This window comes from Aotus nancymaae, unplaced genomic scaffold (assembly GCF_030222135.1).
Source record: "Aotus nancymaae isolate 86718 unplaced genomic scaffold, 86718_ANA_hifiasm-v0.15.2.pri h1tg000040l, whole genome shotgun sequence".
In the NCBI taxonomy this organism is placed as follows: Eukaryota; Metazoa; Chordata; class Mammalia; order Primates; family Aotidae; genus Aotus; species Aotus nancymaae.
Window position 1 is genome coordinate 39,719,859 of NW_026988454.1, and position 21,434 is coordinate 39,741,292.

The 21,434-nt window shown below is 34.0% G+C and overlaps 1 protein-coding gene across 1 annotated transcript in view; it reads left to right on the forward strand.

Annotated features, from left to right (window-relative positions):
- THEMIS (thymocyte selection associated) overlaps positions 1-21,434 on the forward strand; it is a 207,061-nt gene that overhangs the window by 76,602 nt on the left and 109,025 nt on the right. Inside the window, exon 3 of the mRNA XM_012435113.3 lies at positions 10,164-10,622. Within this exon, the coding sequence (XP_012290536.2) occupies positions 10,164-10,622 (459 nt within the window). The remainder of the gene's footprint in view (positions 1-10,163; positions 10,623-21,434) is intronic.

Here is a 21,434-nt window from a genome sequence, read left to right on the forward strand (position 1 = left end):
CATCCTTGAAAATGTCAGGGCCTGACAAATGTAGCAGAGGTTCACACTGTCAACAATGCCCTGTGGCCAGGCAGCGGAACCAAGATGTGCAGTGCTTAGGTGAGTCGCGCAAGGGAAGAGTTGTTCTTATTAGGGTGAGTTTTTTAATTCATTCATTTCTGGCCATATTTACTTACAATTCTAGAAACTTTTAGAAATGAATTGTTAATTGGCTGGGGATAGTAGCTTATGCCTATAATCCCAGCTCTTTGAAAGGCTAAGGTGGGAGGATGGCGTGAACCCAGGAGTTCGAGGCTCCAGTGAGCTATGATTGCACCACTACACTCCAGTCTGAGTGACAGCAAGACCCTATCTCAAAAATAAAAAAATTAAATATTAAGAGATGATAATCATTATTTGCAAATAGTAGCATTACCCAGAAAGACAGAGATCAAATGAGACAAAATATTGAAACTTGGTAAGATGACAAGATGAACAAATACGTTAAACAACTGTATGTAAATAAATGAATATATACTTAAATCTAAGAATACATACAGTTATAATTTTCCATTTATAAACACTTAGAATATAAAGGGATAACATATTTTACAACTTTACCTCATTTATTTACCTAAAAAGTATTATAAAAGTTTACTTATTTATTAAAAATAAGCAGATGTATGTGCTTGAATCAGAAAACTGAATATTATAAATTTATCAATTGCATATTAATTAATTTATATTCAACACAATGCAGAATATAATTTCCATATTATAATCATAGTTATTACTATGTTGCCTCTTGAGAGAGTAATTGTAAAAATCACTTGGGAGAATAAACAAGTGAACACATTCAAGCAAATATTTAAAAAATAGAATAATGAGGGAATACTTGTCCTACCAATATTAACACTTGATACAAAGTTCTAATAAATGGTACCATATGTTGCTTATAGAAAATCAAAAACTGCATCAATAAATTACTTTAACAATAGTGGTACTAGCTGTTATAGAAGCATCGCAGTGGCCAAGGGTGGTGGCTCATGCCAGTAGTCCCAGCACTTTGGGAAGCCGAGGTGGGAGGATCACCTGGGGTCAGGAGTTCGAGACCAGCCTGACCAACATGGAGAAACCTCGTCTTTACTAAAAATACAAAAAATTAACCTGGAATGGTGGTACATGCTTGTAATCCCAGCTACTCTGAAGACTGAGGCAGGAGAATCGCTTGAACCCAGGAGGCGGAGGTTGCAGTGAGCCGAGATTGTGCCATTGCACTCCAGCCTGGGCCGCAAAACCAAAAATCTGTCTCAGAAAGAAAAAAGAAAAGCATCACAGCAACACTTTTAATTTGACTCTAGTGCCATGCACTTAAGCTCAGAAACAGACTTTAATGTAGAGTATTACTTTCTGTTTGATAAAGTTTTTACTACACAACTGTGTTTAAAGGAAGAATTACTTAGTACGTTGTTCTAGTATAGTTAATAATGTAGCAAACAATAGATCAAACTGTATCATCAACATTATACCAGATAGCAAAATAAATTTGAAATAGATGAAAACATTACATTCTAAGAAACATTATCTTATGTCTATATTTGAAATAACTTTCAAGTTGCGAATATAATGGAAAACTATAAGAAAACAATATATTTGAGTACATGAAATGAACCTTTCTGTCATAATGTACAAAAAAAAAACAGGAAGAAATGTTTAATAGCACAGAAAAATAACTCAATTTTTAAAAGACTGGATGTCACTAAAATGAAAAACAGAAAAAATCAATAAAAATTCCAGTAGAACACTAATAAGAAAATGGACAAAGCTTAGAGGAATTTCAAATGGTTTATAATTATGTAGAAAATTAGTTTGTATGAACACAGTAACAACTTTTTCACATATGTTGAGCTAAGCTTTTGCAATTATGAAACTGAGAAAAATATTATGTGTCACTCTTAAACCTAACTAAAGAGTGTATGCTTCCTGAAAATAAATTTGATGATAGAGTGAGTAGCCTCTTTGAAAATACATGTGATATATTTTGAGTTCCATCTACATCTTATGCATGTACAGAGATAATGATTGATGACAGGGGTATACTTAGTCTTGGTTCTGCCATCCTGGAACCAGCAATCTGCTGAGACAAGAGCCTTTATAATGTTTAAAGCTTTAACTCAGTGCTTCCACTTGTCAGAATCAACTCCAAAGAAATAACAGTTTTAGAATTATTTATAATAGGAAAATAATAGAATCAACTTACATGTCCAAAAGTGAGGAATCCGGTAAATTCTGATACATCCCTTATAACGTATTATTCATTTATTAACAACTATATTTGTGAAAAATATTTTAAAGCCTGGGGTTTATTAATGGTTCAATATTAAATTCAAATGAACTGTCTATAGTAGAGTCTCAATGTTATTCAAAATACTTTTATCTCTCTCTATATCAAGTTAAAAAAAGTCAAAATTTTAAAAGAGGCTATTTCAGTTCGGTGAGAATGAGTGATTTTAATTTTATTTTAATTTGTTAAAATTTTTTTAAAGAATATATATATATGCATACATATACAAACACATACACTACACACACATACACAGAAACATCAACACACAAATAAAAATTTAACGGAGTTCCTTGGTGTGTTTTAGTGCTTTGATTTAACAATTTTCTCATTTATAAATTAGGGAAAACATTAATATTATTTGTCTAACAAAATTCTTCTGAGGGTCAAATAAATTAAATAAGGAGTTTAGCTTACTACAGACCTTGACACATAACAAGTGTTCAATAATAGTGGTAACATCGTTATTTTCATTATTATCTTTTAAAAATGTGGAGGGACTCATCTGTTTCATTAGCCCCAGCATGGGTTGGTCTTGAATTTTCTCAGTGCAACTCTATTCTCTTTATTATGAAAGTAACTTCCTTTTGGCTTTTTGCAATAGTTGGTCTATTACTCTTAGTTTTTGATGATATGGTAAGTTTTCATCATTTTCTATAATTTTCAGTGTCTTTTTGTGTATACTTTATTGAGAGGTCACCAGGGCTGCTAGACAGTCAGCATTTAAATCCCTCTTAATCAGACGCAAACCTTGGAAAACCCCAGTTTGTTTATCTTCAGTATCTAAAGTGATCAACAATAGCAAGTCCAAAGGCTGGGATCTTTCCTGAAAGCAACCGTCTGGGACAATCTGAATAGTTTTGAGGCAGTTCCATAGGAGTTACCTGCACGAGATCTCCCAGTGCTCGCTCTGAAGAAATTCATTTCAGAGCTGTTCAGGTGTTCCTGCTGACCAGATACCACCAGCTCAAAGCTTCCAGAGAGGACTGGCAGGGGCCAGTAAGCTCCTTTCCAAGTCAAACCCGCTGGTATAGTGGTGGGTCAGCCCGTTCAATCCACTGGGATAGTGGTGGGTCAGTCCCAATGCCGATTTTAGGTGGGGGGATTTTCAAATTCATGCTATTAATGTCAGTTTTTATTACCTAGCAATGTGGAATCAAAAGAATATGCTTAGAGAGAAAATGTTCCTTTTTATATACTGGTGAATTTAGAAAGAAAAAGTTCAGTTTTCTTTATTGTGCAAATCAAAATCTATTTAAATTCTAAGCTCTGACATTCCGTTTAATACTTATGGTTACATCGGGAAATTATACCTCTTCCTAATTTGAATTTAATGTAAACTGATTTTTAATTGTTTCGTATAACCATGGGTAACAGATTTTTTTGAACACTGCGTGGTAAAAATCAGCAAATATGTCAGACAAAGCACAGCGTTACAAGGAAACACCACAGCATATGTCGACAGTTATAGAAGAATTGCTGCTGTTTTCACCCTTCACACCAGAATAATTTTTTCAATATTTACCTCCCATGTGTAGAGAGAGAAACATATGGGGCTTTACATAATCATAAGCATAAACAGGTGGCTACTTAGGTACATTTAATTTGCAGGCAACATCAATACTGAACAACACAATCAGCTCCACATGGCTCCCAAACTCTTTCTACTAACATTCCATTAACAAAATTAAGATCATTAAAATAGAGGGAGGGTATACTGCTCCCTCAATTGGCTTCAGCTACCTTTCAGAGTCATGAATAAAACACATTTTCAAAAATGCCTTGGCATTTTGCTGTTTTTTGTTCAAGGGAACTTCAGTAACTGTGTATAATATATACCTTGAGAATAACTACAAGCAGAACAATATTTGCATTTAAAAACGTGCTTACATCTTTTATTCTCCCTATAATTTGCTCATTATGTGCATAAAATTATGATGGTTAAATTCTAAGTAATTTATCAAACTGGGGTCAGACAAGCTACTCAAAGCAACCTGGAAATATTTCTCCAAAGGCAGTCACCTAAAGAGGTCACCTGAGGCTCATTTCCATATTCAAACATGCTGGTGAAATCTGTGGAAATTATCATTGCTGGAAACTTTTGCTCAATCTGTGCCAGATGCTGAGCTGTAGATTCTATATATTTTGTTACCTCAATTTTGATCCAGATTGGAATATCTAGTTTGTCCTCGTTGGCATTGAACTTACACAGTTCAACCTTATAACCATCCTATAATGGCTTAGAATCCCAGAGTAAAGGAAAATGAGGAGATTTAATAACTACTGTTTTTTAAACATTTGGTGCTTACTAGGTGTTAAGTACTATTTAATCATGTTACATGTATTAACTTATCAAATCACCACAATGACTTTATGTGGTAAGTGATAGAACTGTTCGTATTTTATGAAAAAGGAAATTGTAGCCCTGAGAGTTTAAATTCTGAAGTTTACACATTAAGGAAGGGGCTGAGGCCACAATTAAAAATGAGGCTAATAGGAATTGGCAAGCCATAATCTTGAAACCACCCCACTCTAGTTGTGTTCCCTTTATCCTGAAGGTTCTACTGCCCAAAATCACCTAGGCTCAGGAATCCTGAAAATTCCACCTAAAATCACCTAGAGCTAGGAATAGCAAATCTGTGGTATTGTGAAGATCTTCTTAACAATGCTTCGTGAGAGGTTTGGGGGTGCCTAAGGTCTATGGAGGTTCTTTCTAGCCCCGATACCTCTATGTGTCTTCTCAAAACACAAGGAGCAGTGTTCTGCAGAACTAATGAGCATCCAGGGAGCTGTGTTGCCAGCAAGGTTATGAGAATAACAATTTTTCACATTCTCTCTCCTCATCATAGGTCTGTTACTCACTCTCACTGCCTGGGAGAGAGAAGGTTTTAACATGAATAAGTGTGTATGATGTGTGGCACATTTATTAATAAGCTATGATTACAATAAAGCTTTTGATCTAGATATCAGATTATGTCATTTGATCTTAAGAACTAACATCATTAATGTAAGTTATTTGTTAAGCATCCCAAATGTGGTAGATTTTGCCGTTACTCCTTTCAAGGAGTTTAAATGTTAACTGGGAAGCAGTTTGTTTTCCTCATGCAATGGTTGAACCAAAGAGGTAAAAATGAATTGAAAGATTTTATGATATATTCTTTTACCTCCTTAGGTAAAATAAAAATGAAAAACTGTTAATAGATTGCAGACAGTTTCAATTCAATTATTATTATTGTTATTATTTTGAGATGGAGTCTCACTCTGTTGACCAGGCTGGAGTGCAGTGATACAATCTCAGCTCACTGCAACATTTGTCTCCTAGGTTAAAGCAATTGTCCTGCCTCAGCCTCCCTAGTAGCTGGGACTATAGGCACATGCCACCACACCCAGCTAATTTTTTTTATTTTTAGTGGAGATGGGGTTTCTTCATGTTGGCCAGGCTGGCCTTGAACTCCTGACCTCAACTGATTTGCCCGTCTCTGCCTCCCAAAGTGCTGGGATTACAGGCGTGACCCATCGTGCCCGGCCCCAATTCAATTATTAATGTAAAGACAATTGAACATAGGCATTCTATGGCCTCACTTAGTTTCCCCCAACATTTTAAGAAACATGGTCACCATGTTTGACATATGTTCTTCCCTTCCAAATACTCAGTTAAACTACTGTGTACATTTCTTTATCCCAAACTTTGATTTTTCCCCACATTGCTTATTTCTGCTCTCGAAGACTCTTCTATGAAGATTGTTGGAGTCACTCATTAGTTGATGATGTTCAGTGATCTGTAATTGATACCAAAATCTGGAGACTCTTCTCAGTTCAGGCCATTATTATTTTATATTCCAATACTTTGAGGGTTTTGAACTTTTTGCTTTGATAGTTTTGTAGAATATGCCAACCTAAACATCCTTGTTATTATATATTTCTCATTTCACATGTTTCTTGTGGCTTTTCTATCAGTGTGTTACATTCCTAAGGCAATTTTTAGGTCGGTATATTCTATAAATCTATCTTTTTCAAGACTACCCCAAATCCAGTTTCCATTAGAAATGTTAGCTCAAGTATCTGTATTCGTCATCAGATTGAAATGGTGTGCATGAAATGACCTATCAAAACCTTTGAAGTAGGACCAGGAGATTATTATTGTTCTTCTCATACTGTGGCATCTGGGGAAGACTGATCCATGCAAAGAGAGGGCTGGTTGGCTAGACCTATAAACATGTTATTCTCATGAGCAATGTCCTTATAAGTCATACATGCAACAGGGAGGCAAGCCTGGCTTGGTGGCAGGATGCAAAACTTGGATGTCAAAGCTCAGATTGAGATTCCAGAGCTATGACTACCAGCTGTAAAAATTGTGACATTTTTATATCCCCTTATAGTGATAATATTTCTTTCATTGTCCTCAAAAGATTATTGTAAGGATAAATGATGCATATAAGAAAGTTCTCAAACTTGTAAATTTCTAAACAAATTTCAGTTGCTGCAATTACTGTTAATAAAAACTGTAAATCATTAAGAATGGGTTAAAAATATAAGCACCCTCAAAACCTAAGATTCAAGGAAAGGACTTGAAAGACTACATTCAATTTATTAATTAACAGCTCAATCTATTGCATTTCCCGTGATTTTTGTTAGTTAAGTGACATTTTCTTTATGAACAATGTCTCCTAATTCAAAAATAAAAATAAAATTCCTTTTAAGAGCTAACAGGCCAGTGTGGTGGCTCACACCTATAATTGCAGCACTTTCGGAGGCCGAGGTGGGCAGATCACCTGAGGTCAGGTGTTCAATACCAGCCTGGGCAACATGGAAAAACCCCATCTCTACTAAAGATACAAACATTAACTGGGTATGGTGGTGTGTGCCTGTAATCCCAGCTACCCAGGAGGCTGAGGTTCTTGCTTGAATCCAGGAGACTAAGATGGCAGTGAGCCAAGATCATGCCACTGCACTCCAGCCTGGGAGACAGAATGAGACTCCATCTCAAAAAATAAAAAATAAAATAATAATAAAGATCTAACAATTTAAGGTGGAAATAGACATCTATTTTCTCCTGTTAACTTGTTTTATAAAGGTTGCATATTTTACTAACTTGATTACTCAACTCTTGGAATGGGTCTTATCTTTTTTTTGGAAGAATAACAAAGCATGTTTTCCCAGTATAAAACTATTGTACACTTCGAGGAAAAGATGAAAAAAGAAAACCACTTGTCACATTTAGATCTCATCAGTCCCAATGGTGCTTTAATTTATGTTTAACTTTCTTCACTGTGGAACTGAAGTTCCAATACAGCATCATATTAAAAAAAGCAGCAGCAACATGCCCTAGTTTTTATGGCTTTCAGTGGCTGTTTTAAAGAAGGAATTATTTGGATTGGCTACAATAGTATATGAAGAGATAAGTTAATCAAATATTTTTCCTACATTGTGCTACTTAGTATGCTAAACTGTGTACTTCATCATCTTTTAAGGAAAAGCACACAGATTCACAGACACATTTTTCTCGCAACAGAGACATCCAACAAGACAGCTCTGAATAGTGTGATTAACTGAAATAATGGTGGACCTTAGAGTTTTAGCTTTTTCCTACTTGATATTTTAGGTCTGTTATTACCTTAGGTGAGCTCTATTTCCCAAGAAAGATGACGCCAAATTAATTCTTCTGTGACTTATGTCATCGATATAGCTAGGATAGAAATAAAACTATGTGTCTCTACCTTTTATGAGATTCTAGGTACCTATTAAAAAAAAAAAAAACTTATTTTACAAAAACTGCTGAATTTTCTGTTTCCTGATAATGATTGTGGACTCTTAGAAATAAATCTTCACACACAGACAAATGAGATTAAACACACAGGCACACACACACACAAATTCATTTACTGTGGTGAATTCAAGAACACTATTTTATTGAATTCTCCCTAATATGAGGTATAATAAAATGAGAAATTCCTTCAACGTAAATGTGTCTTTCCCTTTTTTAGTCAGGTACACCATGCAGTGAATGAATACTGTTCCTTTTCTAAAAGTTTTTAGGATAGGTTGCATTTGCTACCTTGCTCATTCCTGCCAAGAATGCGTCACTCACACTTTTTCAGGAGGTTTATATCTAAAAATCACCAAAATTCCTTCTGTTTGTATGAGTAAAAATAGACTTCAAAAATAACTGATTAGAATAATCTTTGAAAAGTAACCAAAAATTATTAAAAAGACACTATAATCTGGTTAAAAATTATTTGATATATAGATGAATTTCACTGGAATACACTTGTTGATGAAATAATAAATGATTTTTTGAAGCTATATAATTTTACTAAGTTTTTTAAAAACTATCTTCTTAGAGCATGCTAGTATGTAATATTATTAATTACTTTTGGGTTAAGAATGCAATTAGCTAATTTCTTCTTTGTTCTCATTTACTCTGGAATTTATTAAAATATATTTAATAAATGAATTTCTGAAAGTGATGCAAAGTAGATGTGGCCCATAAAATAAAAATAAAATAAATCAAACAGAACCATTTAGACATCCAAGGTACAAAAAGCTATATCTTAAATAGTAAAAATTTATTGTAGTAGGTGATTATCCTGAAAGAATCAGAGAATACATTTCAAATACTGAAATTAGTGAAATAGATATCAGTGTAATAGTGAAAATAGCACAATTTTCTAATGGAAAAATTACAGAAGTAATGAGAGAAAATGAGAATAATGATTGAAATATAGTCAAGAGCAGTCAGACCAGAATAACTACAGAACCTGGTATTTTCAAGGAGCATTATGTGATATATTATGTTGTGATTTTAATGTGTGTTTTCCTCAAAAGTTTTATAATCAAAGAAATTTGGGAAATTCTGCATCTCATATTCTCCTCTTGAGAGTCACAGTGCATTTAAAGTTTCTGAGAAGTCTTACATTAATTGGACCTATGCAGATATATTTTCATTGTGGTAAAATACACTAACATGAACTTTACCATTTTAAAGTGTACAGTTCAGTAGCATCAAGTACATTTGCAATATTGTGCAACCGTCACTACCATCTATCTAGTCCAAGCTATGTAGCTTTTTTTCTTTTTCTTTTCTTTTTTTTTTGAGAGACAGTCTCATTCTGTTGCCCAGGCTGGAGTGCAGTGGAGTGATCTCAGTTCACTATAACCTCCACCTCCCAAGCTCAATCAGTCCTCTCACCTCAGCCTCCCGAGTAGCTGGGACTAAAGGTGCGTGAAACTATGCCCAGCTAATTTTTGTATTTTTTGTAGAGATGGGTTTTTGTCATGTTGTCCAGGCTGATCTCAAACTCCTGGACTCAAGTGATCCTCCCACCTCAGCCTCCCAAGTTTCTGGGATTACAGGCCCAGCTATATAGCTTTTTAATCATTGATGTGACTAGAAATCAGTTCCCTTTGGGAATATCTTTTAATTTTGGTGTGTCTAGAGAATACATTCATAAAAAATTTGGCCAAATCAAATCTTCTCATTTTAAAAATAAAAAATTTAAAATGTGACTGAGAGGTTAGCTTTGCTTGAGATCACAAAGTAGTTGGAACACAGCCAGTATCTCATCCAGATTTCTTATTTCCAAGAACAAATTTTCTATTTCAAGGTATTTTCACCTTGTCTTAATTTGTATTGTCTGGTCTTATGATCTAGTGATCTATAAGCAATACCTCATAATTTTACCTAGAAGAATTCTAGATTAAAACAAGCATTTCTAATCTTTAAAAGAGTATCACTTTAAACATGTACGTGGTATTTGTGTTTTAACTCTCTCATTGTGATTTCTTGTGAGAATTTTCATTGTAAGAACTCTCTTTCTAATTCACATACTTCTGTTATTAGGTCTTTTTAAGATTGTGGCTGATAAAACTCCGTACCTTACTATGGAAGAAATCACAAGGACCATTCATATTGGACCAAGTAGACTAGGGCATCCTTGCTTTTATCATCAGAAAGATATAAAACTAGAGAACCTCGTCATAAAGCAAGGTGAGCAAATCATGCTCAACTCAGTTGAAGAGATCGATGGAGAAATAATGGTGAGCTGTGCGGTGGTAAGGAATCATCAAAATCATTCATTTAATTTGCCTTTGTCACAAGAAGGAGAATTCTACGAGTGTGAAGATGAACATATTTATACTCTAAAGGAGATTGTTGAATGGAAGATTCCCAAGAACAGAACACGAACCGTAAAACTTACAGATTTTTCAAATAAGTGGGACTCAACGAATCCATTTCCTAAAGACTTTTATGGTACCCTGATTCTCAAGCCTGTTTATGAAATTCAAGGTGTGATGAAATGTGAGTATCCACTGAGAATGATGCTCTATGAGCATGAGCATTGTGGGGTTTGGGAAAGAAAGGTTTTAGACCCTGAGGAAGGAGACTTGGTCTTTATTTCAACTATTAAGCCTCTGAGAGTTAGATTCCTCATCGATCAATAAGCAAACCATATATCAGTTGCAAAGATCAAATTGAATAATGAATATACAGATATGTTGTAAATTGTATGGTGCTATTCACATGTGCGGTGCTACAACTATCAGGAACAGACAGATCAAAATACTAATTTATTTTTATTCATGCCAGTTAAATATGGCTAGAAAAGAGCTACTTTAAAAAATAGAATATACTTGGTTAGAATGAGGCTTTTTTATATGGAGGTGGTCAAGAAAAGAGGTAAATATGCAAAGCTCCCTTAATGCATCCATTCCTTCTATTTTTCTGATGGCCTTTTTTTTTTCCAGCCACCCATTATTGGCTACAAATCTCTCCTAGCCCAGAGCTCCTCTGTCTTAAGGGAAAATGATAGATAAATTAATTCACACATAGGCAAGTTTTCATATGCAACCTTCATAAAATTATTTGCGTTTTGAAATAGGAATATCTGGAGAGAGCATTGTTACTGCAAAATTATTAATACCTTGAGTTTTCAGGATTATGACACATGAGTAGGACGGATAGTAGAGAGTCCTGAACTTGGAGACCTAGATTCTATTTCTGGATCAATAACTTAATAGCTGGTGGGTTTCAGTACACCATTTAAACTCCCTGTTTATGCAAAGAAAATGATGATACTCTTTTGCCTACCTTTTGAAGTTGTTTTGAGAGAGAAATTAAGGTTTTATTAAGGTACTATTATGCTATACAGTTGAGAATAAAAAACAGTATGTAAAAATAATTGTTCAAACGGTCATCCTAATGTATCTTTAAAAAAATGTATTTTACTCTGCTCCCATTAATACTGTTGACCACTTACAATTATTAAAATATCAATATGAATCTTTTGGTAAGTATTAGAATTCTAATCTACCCTAATTCTAATCTATCCTAAATTCTGTCACAAACAACTATTTAACTAGAAATTAATTGATTCATTTTGAACTAAAAGTACAGGTAAGGAATTCCGCTTGAATGAATACTAAAAGTATTACAAAAAATTGAGGCCACGGCAAATTTTAGACTCCACATTAATGTTCTGTTAGTCCCTAATTGTGCAATTGAGATGTGTAATTGAGATTTCTTTGATTTTTATAAATAATAGATAGGATTTTCTCATTTTAAAATTTGTTACTTCTAAAACTATTGGCATCTCCTGCCTATTGCATAGTTACAAATGAGGGTAAGCCCAGAACCTAAGCACATGGATAAGGTGGTTACAACATTTAATAAATTAAATTAGGAAGCAAGAAAGGCTTCTCTGAGGAAAAGGCATTTAAAGGAATACTCAGATGAAGTATAGGAGGTAATCAGGCCAAGAAGAAGGGGACAAGATTGGAGAAAGCAGGAGCAATATGGGGGAAGCAGGTGAGCAAGAGACGGGAGCTCTAATGTAGCTGACATGAGGAAAAAAATGGAGAGGGCAGGTTGAAAGTAATATGACCATGTGCAATGGTGAGTGGAATCAATCATGGAGGGTCTTGAAATATATGCTAAGAGGCTAAAGTTTGTCATAAGGGCAAATCAGTAAAAGGCTTTAAGAGGGAGAGACAAGAACAGAGGAGAGTGGTGAGGCCAGTTGGGTGCCAGGGTATAGATTTGTACAATAGAGACATCAGTGGGAAAGACAGAAAGTCATAGTTGGGCTTTATGGGTATTTAAGAATTACAATGAGCAAAATGTGAAGGTCTACTGGAAGGGGAAAGAGGCCAAACTTGTCCCAGTCTTCTGGCTTGACCTACTGGATAGAAGTGCAGTTTATTGAATGTAACAATCAGAAAATCAGGGGAGGTTAACATATTTGTTTAGGTAGGACTTAACTGTGAATTTATGTTAACCAAGACCCAGAAGAAAGCCCTTGGTTGAAATAGTACCCTTTACAAAATGTTTTAGTTTTAGGAGGGAGTCTAATATACTTGGTCAAATGCTGCTGAGATCTTAAGTAAAATAAGACAGGCTAGCATTATGTCAGTGGATTTAGGCACAGAAGTATTGAAGATAGGTCAATAATTGAATACAAAAAATTTAAGGGTTTACCTAGCATGGCCTGTAAGCTTTCTCCAGCAGCAATAAAGTCCTCCAATGCATTAAAGCTATTCCTAGCCCACAGCACCCACCATGTACAAAGAAAGATTGCGATCTGGCTTGCATTGAAACTCTAATGTTCTGGTGGATCAATTCTGAGTTCTCTGGAAGACCTTGATGGGATCTGCTCTACCAATCTCTAGCTGTTCCCTAGACCTGAGGAATGGCATGAGCCTATCTAGAGCTAGGTCTAGTGTTCTTAAACCTAGCTCATTTTGATTCAAACAACATGGATTTTAGTTTCTAAACTTACCGTGAGGTTCAGGGAAGTCAGCAGGAACAAAATCAAAAGTTAATGTATGCTAAACTTTATAAAATAACTTATTAATATAAGAAGTGCTCTTGTAGCCCTCCCTTTTTCAGTTTTAGTTCAATTCCTATTCTTCAATGCTATTTAAATTAAACTTCAATTTTAATTATAATTCCATAGGCATTATTTTAAACATTAGTTCCTATTGTATAGCAATTTGGGGACAGATATTGCATGGGACTGGCTTGCATGTGTATTCACTGAAGAATATTCCCTGGAAATAGAGGATGGGTGCCTATCACAAATACCTAATTTAAAAAATTTTTATTGTTGTAGGCATTTTTGCCCCGAATATGAAATGTAGACCATGTTTTGAATCCATTGTGGTTTTTCTTTATATGATTGTTTCTTAAACTGAAGATTCAAACTTGCCTTGAAGTCAAGAAACATTACTAAACTGCTTTCTACAGGCCTTGAATGTCAGGCACAGTTCAAATTCTTGGCTAGAGTGCTTCCTTCCAAAGTGACAAGAAAAAGAGTAGGTCTGAGCAGGGAATAGGAAGTTTTATGGAAATCTTAGGGGAAAGAGCAAGATGAAAAATACTGAGAACTGTAGGGAGCCATGAAATATTGATTTGCTGGAAAGAGAACACAACAAATAAATAGAGATAAGAGAGAATATAAGATATTCTGCTCCTATTACCAGTTTTTAATTATTAATGTGAAAATTTGGGCTTCATAAAAAATAAAAGTAACAGAAAGTGTTTAAATAAAGTATTTGTGTCTGACAACTTGGCCAAAACCCCTGTTACAGGCCTGAACCCCCTAACCCTTACCACATATGTAATGATTTAGAAGATAATTATCCCTCTTTGGAAAGTAGATATATGTAACAGTGCAAACCTCGAACTACTAGTCTTATATATGTCACTTCATAATGTGTATTATGCCTTTCTCAGGAAGATAAAATTCAATAGCATAATAAATGGAATACATAATATTTGCAAATGAAGAAAATTGAGTGAGCTATTTAAATTTACCTCTGAAAAAGAGAGGTCTTGACCATTAAAACTTTTAAAATGTGTCATGCTTTGACATGTAGACTGACAATTAGTTCTTCCCTAAGTGAAATTTCAGAGTTGTATAACTCCCTTTCTTTTATGAAAAAACCTTAATGCCTCTCAACTTTTGGGCCTATGATTTTAGCCCAGATATATAAAATATTAATTCATTTTATAAGCAGCAGAATGAAATCACACAAATGAAAAGTGGTATCAGAAAGGTTGTATCTGCATATTGTATAATCAGTGATACATGAATAGCAGAAAAATAACGCTTTAGTCTTTAGAATTCTGAGACTTCCTCTTTCTCTCATTTAATTTTTAAAAATAATTTCAATATTTATCAAAGTCCAAACAGTCAAATAGTAAAAAGAGTTATAACAACATTATCAGCAAACTTTTATGCCCTTGACAGGAGGGCCGAATTTTCCTAATATACCGCTCTTTTGAGGTAATGCCTTTAAATATTTTCCCCCTACTTTCTGGTACATTTCTAAATAATAAAGGAATATTGCTCTTTTCAAGTCATCAACTTTAAGATAGTAACTATTGACTTTCACATAAGACAATGAAGACTTAATTCTCTTATATTCCTACTTCTCCTTCCCTATTCTCTCAGTATATTGTAAGTTATAGCTAAGCATTAATATTTTCATTATTGTAACAATTCACTGCTTAACAAAGTGGTTTATAATGAATATAATTCCATTTCTGCCTAACTGTTTTTCTGTGATGATGACCTTATCATTTTCTTTACTTGATTTTCTTCAGTCTTACCCTGAATCTTAAGAATATTCTTCAACAACTCCATAAAAAAAGGCCACTCAGTGTAATTTTCCACAGAGCCCAAACTGTCAGGAAGGCTACCTTTTCTATTAATTTATTTTCCTAAAGGTATTCCTTTGTAATTCTTCATTTTCATGTTCCAGTTGGAATTGCTTATTCTTGAGACCAACTGCATAGGTGCTGTCCTAGGAATTTCATTTAAAAATCATCCTGGTGGTTCCCTGTCACTGTGTCTGTGTTGACTAGCTATTTCTGGAATCAAAAAACTAATTTCCTCTGTCTTGACTTCCTTCAATTTTGATGGAGGCCAGCCTTCGCTTGCTTCCTGAAAACGATGCATGGACTAGCAAGTACTTAGAGAGCCTGCATGTTTAAAAAATATTCTATACACATGTAAGACTGATAGTTTGGCTACTTACAGAATTCCAGATTGAAAATAAATTCCCCTCAGAATTTTGAAAACTTTACTCCCTTATCTTCTCCCATCTAGTATCGCCTTGGAGATAGCATACACAGTATTCTGAAGTTTCACAGTAATGTGACTTGTGGTGGGTCTGTTCTTTCATTGTGATGACAGTTTTCAATCTGAATATTTAGGTTCTTCACATCTGGAATAATTTCTCTGATAATGTCCGCTCAATTATATTCTCTCTTCTCTTTGTCTTTAATTTCACATCTCATATTGAAATTCCCATACTCATCTTCTAGGGCTTTTTTTCTTTTCTATTTTATGTCTTTTTGTCTTTTGTTTAACTCCAGGGAAAATTTTCTTAACTACATTTCCAAATGTTTTAATGAATTTTTAATTTCAGTTATCTTTTTAATTCCCAAGAGTTATTTCTTCCATCATTTTACATATTTTACACCGTTCTTGCTTTTAAAATAGAACATCTTATCTCATCGAGAATATTTTAGATAGTTATTTTTAAGTTTTCGGTAGTTCACTACATTTTATCTCCCTCCTTTTGGGCTCCTTTTTTAAAGTTGTGGTTTATTATTTAGTGTTAAATGTTTTTATCAAATACTTTGTGATTATTTGTCATATGTTCATATTTACAGGGGTCACTTTAAACAAAAATTTACAAGTGCCTTCACTATTTCTATATAAGCCCTGTGTTTATGAATTTTAGATATTATCATGCCAACCTTTTCACTGGAGCAGTCCTCAAATTTAGGTTTTGTGAGTCTCCTTTTTGAGTTCAGTTTCACCTGAGAAGAATCTCTGTGGTGTCTTCTGGGGGTTATGAGGCTATTGGAGCTAAATGGGGAAGGAACTGAAGATCTCACCATTCCCACTTATAAATTTAGAATTAACTCCTTTACTTTCAATCCTGTGCTTCCCTCCTGCTAACCTGTGTCTGGTTTCCAGGGTTCTGAGGTCCTGTATATACTGTTCCTGCAGGAGAATTGCTTGAACCCAGGAGGCGGAGGTTGCGGTGAGCCGAGATCGCGCCGTTGCACTCCAGCCTGGGTAACAAGAGCGAAACTCCGTTTCAAAAAAAAAAAAAGAGAGAGAGAGAGAGAGGTGGAAGGGGTGGTCACCTATCTTCCCTAGATTAGTGTGAAGACCTGGGCTTAACCATTTTTCAGACGTTTCAATAATCCCTGTGTTTTTAGCACCCTGGCTTCCCTTTGCTTTCCAGGGGCCTTAGGTCTCCAAATTCTGTCTTTGGAGGTCTTACGGGACAACAATGGTTCACTTTTCATTGGATTTTGCCTCCTCAGTCACACGGGCATTCCTTTTTCTATTCTGCCAAGTCATTTACCATTCTTCCCTCTGATTTCTGTTTACATTTAGATTAAGGATTGCAGATATCTTTCAGAATCATTGAATCTTTTTTAAAAAAACTTTCTCGTTTGACTTTCTACCCCTGTGGTATATTTGATGGGAGAAAGGATTGAAAAGACATCTATTTTAGCCATAAACCTCACTACCTAATTAAATTAGTCCTAGCCCAGAGTTTTGCCTGGATCTAATTTCTCCAAGGACTGGTTGCTAAGCCCGCTAAATAATAACAAGTATAATTTATAAATTTAATATACTTAGTAAAACATAACATTTATAATTTATTAAAATATTACAATTAATTTCTTATATATTTGTAGCTTCTCAATGCCTGAGATAGAGTAAATGTTCCGTAAGCATTCAACAAGTCAAGCATATGAAAGAATGAATAAAGCAACAAGCACATTGTTTATGCATGTACATTTATGTTTCACAGTACAAAGCTCCTCATTAGGTAACATGGGAGTTTTCTCACTCACCATATACAGATTTGATTTATTATGATGACATATTTATGAGTTCAATAGCCTAGGACAATATAAACTTCATGGTACCAAAGTTTATATCATTTATACTCATATAGGTTCAATTTTTGTTAGTGATGCTTTTCATAATGCGTCCATGAAAATACAATGACAACATAATATTTAGTACCAGTGGATACCCTAGTCAGCTCCTGTTTCATTTTGTTCCTTTAAGGTGCAGTCTTACTGTTAATAGAAATATCATACAGCAAGCAGAGAAAGGTACCTATTTTTTATGTATATATTTATTTTTACATGACCAACTATTAATGTCTTATTAGGATTTTCCAGATAAACAGAATATATAGGTGTGCTAAATATACCTAATTGTACATTAATATACACAGTGTTATTTGTTTATTTTAAGGAATTGACTCATGCAAGTATGGGAGTTGATAAGATCTAAATCTGTAGGACAGGCTGCATAGACTCAAAACTCAGGCATGATTTAAGGCTGCAGTCTTGAGGCAGAATTTCATTTTCTCTGGGAAACCTCAGTTTTTGCTCTTAAGACCTCCAACTGATTAGACAAAGACCACGTACATATCATGGAGGGTAACATCCGTTACTTAAAGTCAACTGATTGTAGATGACAACTGTAAGTATGAAATACCTTTACAGCATCATCACCTAGGTTAGTGTTTGATTAAATAACCAGGTAATATAGCCTAACCAAGTTGATATATAAAACTAATCATTAAAAACATCAATGGAAATTATGTTATCTAAAAGGTGTTTATTCTCTTTTCTTAGATTTTTATAAACTAAATTAAAATGTAAAAGGTAGAGTAGTGTTATGAATAAACCAATATGAAATGCAAGTGTATTCATTTTAAATAACTCTTGATTCCTCAGTGAGGGTTATGATGATATTTTTCTAATACAAAAGTTACAGAGCCATTCAAAAGGCACTCTTTGTTTAGAAATATGGACAACAGATGATCCAGAAGAGAACCAGCTAAGAAAATTGAAATTCACAGTATAGCTTCTCCTAAGGTGAAATGAAGTTGAATAAATTAAAAAAATTAATTCACAGAATATCTGTAAAGAAAATTGAGATCAAATGAATGAACTGTAAAACAAATTTTAATTTAAAAGTCAGTAATAAGGCAAAGCTCAGAAAGTATTAGTTAATCCAGTAACAAAGATTATAATGCAATGCAAATATGTAACTAAACAATTCATTGAGTAGGTAAGAGATGAAGATGAAGTTCACAAAGTACTTTTGAGAAAAACAACCGTAGTCTTAGAAAGTAAATGACAAAGATTAAATAGTAAAAATGTCTAACAAACATACAGATTACTATTATTAAATACTATGGAAGAACTAGAAGTTGGGAGAAACTGTAGATCTAGAATTTATAAAATTGATTTGGAGAAAAATATGTAGAAAAAATCATATTGTCTTCAAGTCTTGAATAACAGTGTCTCAGCAGATTTCCAACCCTGCACTAATTTATGTCCAGTCACAAAGGACTGGTCCTTACATAGTGAGCTGAAACCGAGAGTATTCTAGAATTGAATATTAAGTGTCCAGGGAGTCATATGTTGCCCATTACCAACCAAGCTTAAAGGCAATTCTTTATTTTTTCTTCAAAGACAATTTTTAATGGGGTTCCTCAAATTCAAACTTAGTTAACAGGGTTGTTGCAGTGGGAAATACAGAAAAGCACCACATTATGATTAGCATTGACCCTGTGAAGGGACTTTCCCCCAAAAAACTGAGTGAAACAATTCAGCAACATAAAGAGGTAACCTGTTAACCTTTCAGAAAAAATGGAATGAAAATTGTTTTTCACAGGAGCTCCCTTTGGATAACAAGAAAACATACCCAGCAAGGATAATTCACGTTCACTCAGAAAGAAATTCTGGCAAGTCTAAACTAAAGTTTGATAAGTACATAATGTTTTTACTTTGGTGTAGTTTGGAACCGAAAAACCTGTCATAAAAACCTCCAGGAATGTCTCTCATTCTCATGCTCTCGGGTGTTGCCTTCTTATCTCTTTATCATTTTGGAATCAAAGAGAACTTTTTTGGAAAGTGACATTTTCTAATTTAGCTTGTACTCTTTAGTCTTTTTATGAAGAGGAAATTGCATTTTCCCAATTGTAAAATAACAAAGGCTTGCTTAAAGAATTTCACACACACACACACACACACACACACACACACACACACGATTAGAGCTATATATACCACAACAAAAGCAATAGTAATCTAAAACTTTCATAAATCTATAAAATATTTTAATTGTTTTTCCTCGCCTATATTTTAAAATATTTCTATAAAAGCATGCAACCTTTTGTTTTGTAAGAAAAACAGCACTATAAGTGTTGGTGTCTTTATCTTTCTCTAGGAGAGATTCTTAGATATAATATGTGCCATAAAAATTAATGAAACCTATTTCAGTTTAAAAACTTGAGGATGTCATTGCCAAATTCTAGGTAACCTTAAGCAAATAATGAGTTTTTATTTTAACTTTTGACTATGGAAAACTTAAAACATATACAAAAATCAAAAGAATAATAAAAAAGAAACAAAAAAGATTTATTTTAATGTATTAACAGACATGAGAGAATACTATGAAAAATTCGAAGTTGATGCAAAAGTGATGAGGCAGATTTAGTTGCTAGTAAATTGGGTATCTATGGGCTTCATGGCACTTAGTAGAGAAAGAAAGGTAGACTCCCTGATTTCAATTCTTCCTCCCATTGAGTTATCAGATTAATCTACCAATTTCCTGATTGTAATTTGGTTTTTCTTAATCCAAAATATTTTGGATTTCCTCCTGAAGTAGTTACATATTCCTCATCCTAGCATTCAAAGCGTCAATTCATTTTCATAGTGTTTCTCTGAGTGAGTCTCCTGTCCAGTCCCTATGCTCTAATTTAACATCCCGAGATGCTGGACTTTTTGTTAATTACTGACAACTCTCAATTTCCCTTCTTATCATTGATCATGGTGACCTTGCCATCTGGATTATACTCTCTCCTATTCTTTCTTGGCCTGCAATTACTTTTCATTCTGAAAGTCTCGTGTTCTGGCCAAGCCTTTCATAAAACGTCTTTATCCTCATCCTCAAATTAAATGTGCTATTTTTCCCCTTTTCTGCCTACTGTAGTTTTAACTGAGGCTTTTATATGATTCCACTTTCTCTTTTCTCTTAGCATATCAATTATACTGTAAAAAACATTTTTAGTTGTTTCCTTAGAGTTTGAAATACATATTTACAACTAATATATGTCACTTTCAAGTATCACTAATAACTTCATGAGTACTGCAGTTATAAGAAAGTATTCCAAATTCCTCCCTCCTGTCTCTTAAAACAGTACTGTCATTCATTTCACTTATCCGTGAGCTATAATCATCCAAAATATTGCTACAATTATTATTTTTAACAGACTGTTTTCAGTTAACAATAAGAAAAGGAAAACGCTTTATTTTGCCTTCATTTATTTCTTCTCCAACACGCTTCTTTCTGTGTGTACATCTGAGTTTCCTACCTTTATCATTTTTCTTTTCTCTGAAGAATTTTTAAAAAATGTTTCTTGTAAGGCAGGCCTACTGGTGACAAATTTCCTCAATTGTTATTCATATAAGTAAGTCTTTATTTCTCCTTTACTTTTGAAGGATGATTTCACTGAATACACAATTCTAGGTTGGTGGGTTTTTTCCAACACTTTAAATTTGTCACTCCATTCTCTTCTTGCTTGCATGGTTTCCAAAGAAAGTCCATTGTAAATCTCATCCTTTTTCCTCTATAGGTAAGGTGTTTTTTCCCTTCTGGTTCAATTTTTGCTTTGTCTTTGATTTGATGAAGTTTGAATATGATACTCCTAAGTGCAGATTTTTAAAATGTTTATTTTGCTCAATGTTTTGAAGCTTCATTAATTTTGGAAAATTCTCAGTCTTATTACTGCAAATATTTCTTCTGTTCCATGCTCACTGTATCCTCCTTCTGGTATATCCAGGACATATATACTCTCTCTTTTGCAATTGTCTCACATTTCTTGGATATTATGTTTTATGGGGTTTTTTTAAATTTTTATTTTCAGTTTGGGAAGTTTTTAACTGATATGTCTTCAAGCTCATTGACTTTTTCCTCGGCAGTGTCCAGTATAATGAGAAACCCACCAAAGACTGTTTCTCTGTTTTTAATTTCTTTCATTGCCTTTTGATTTT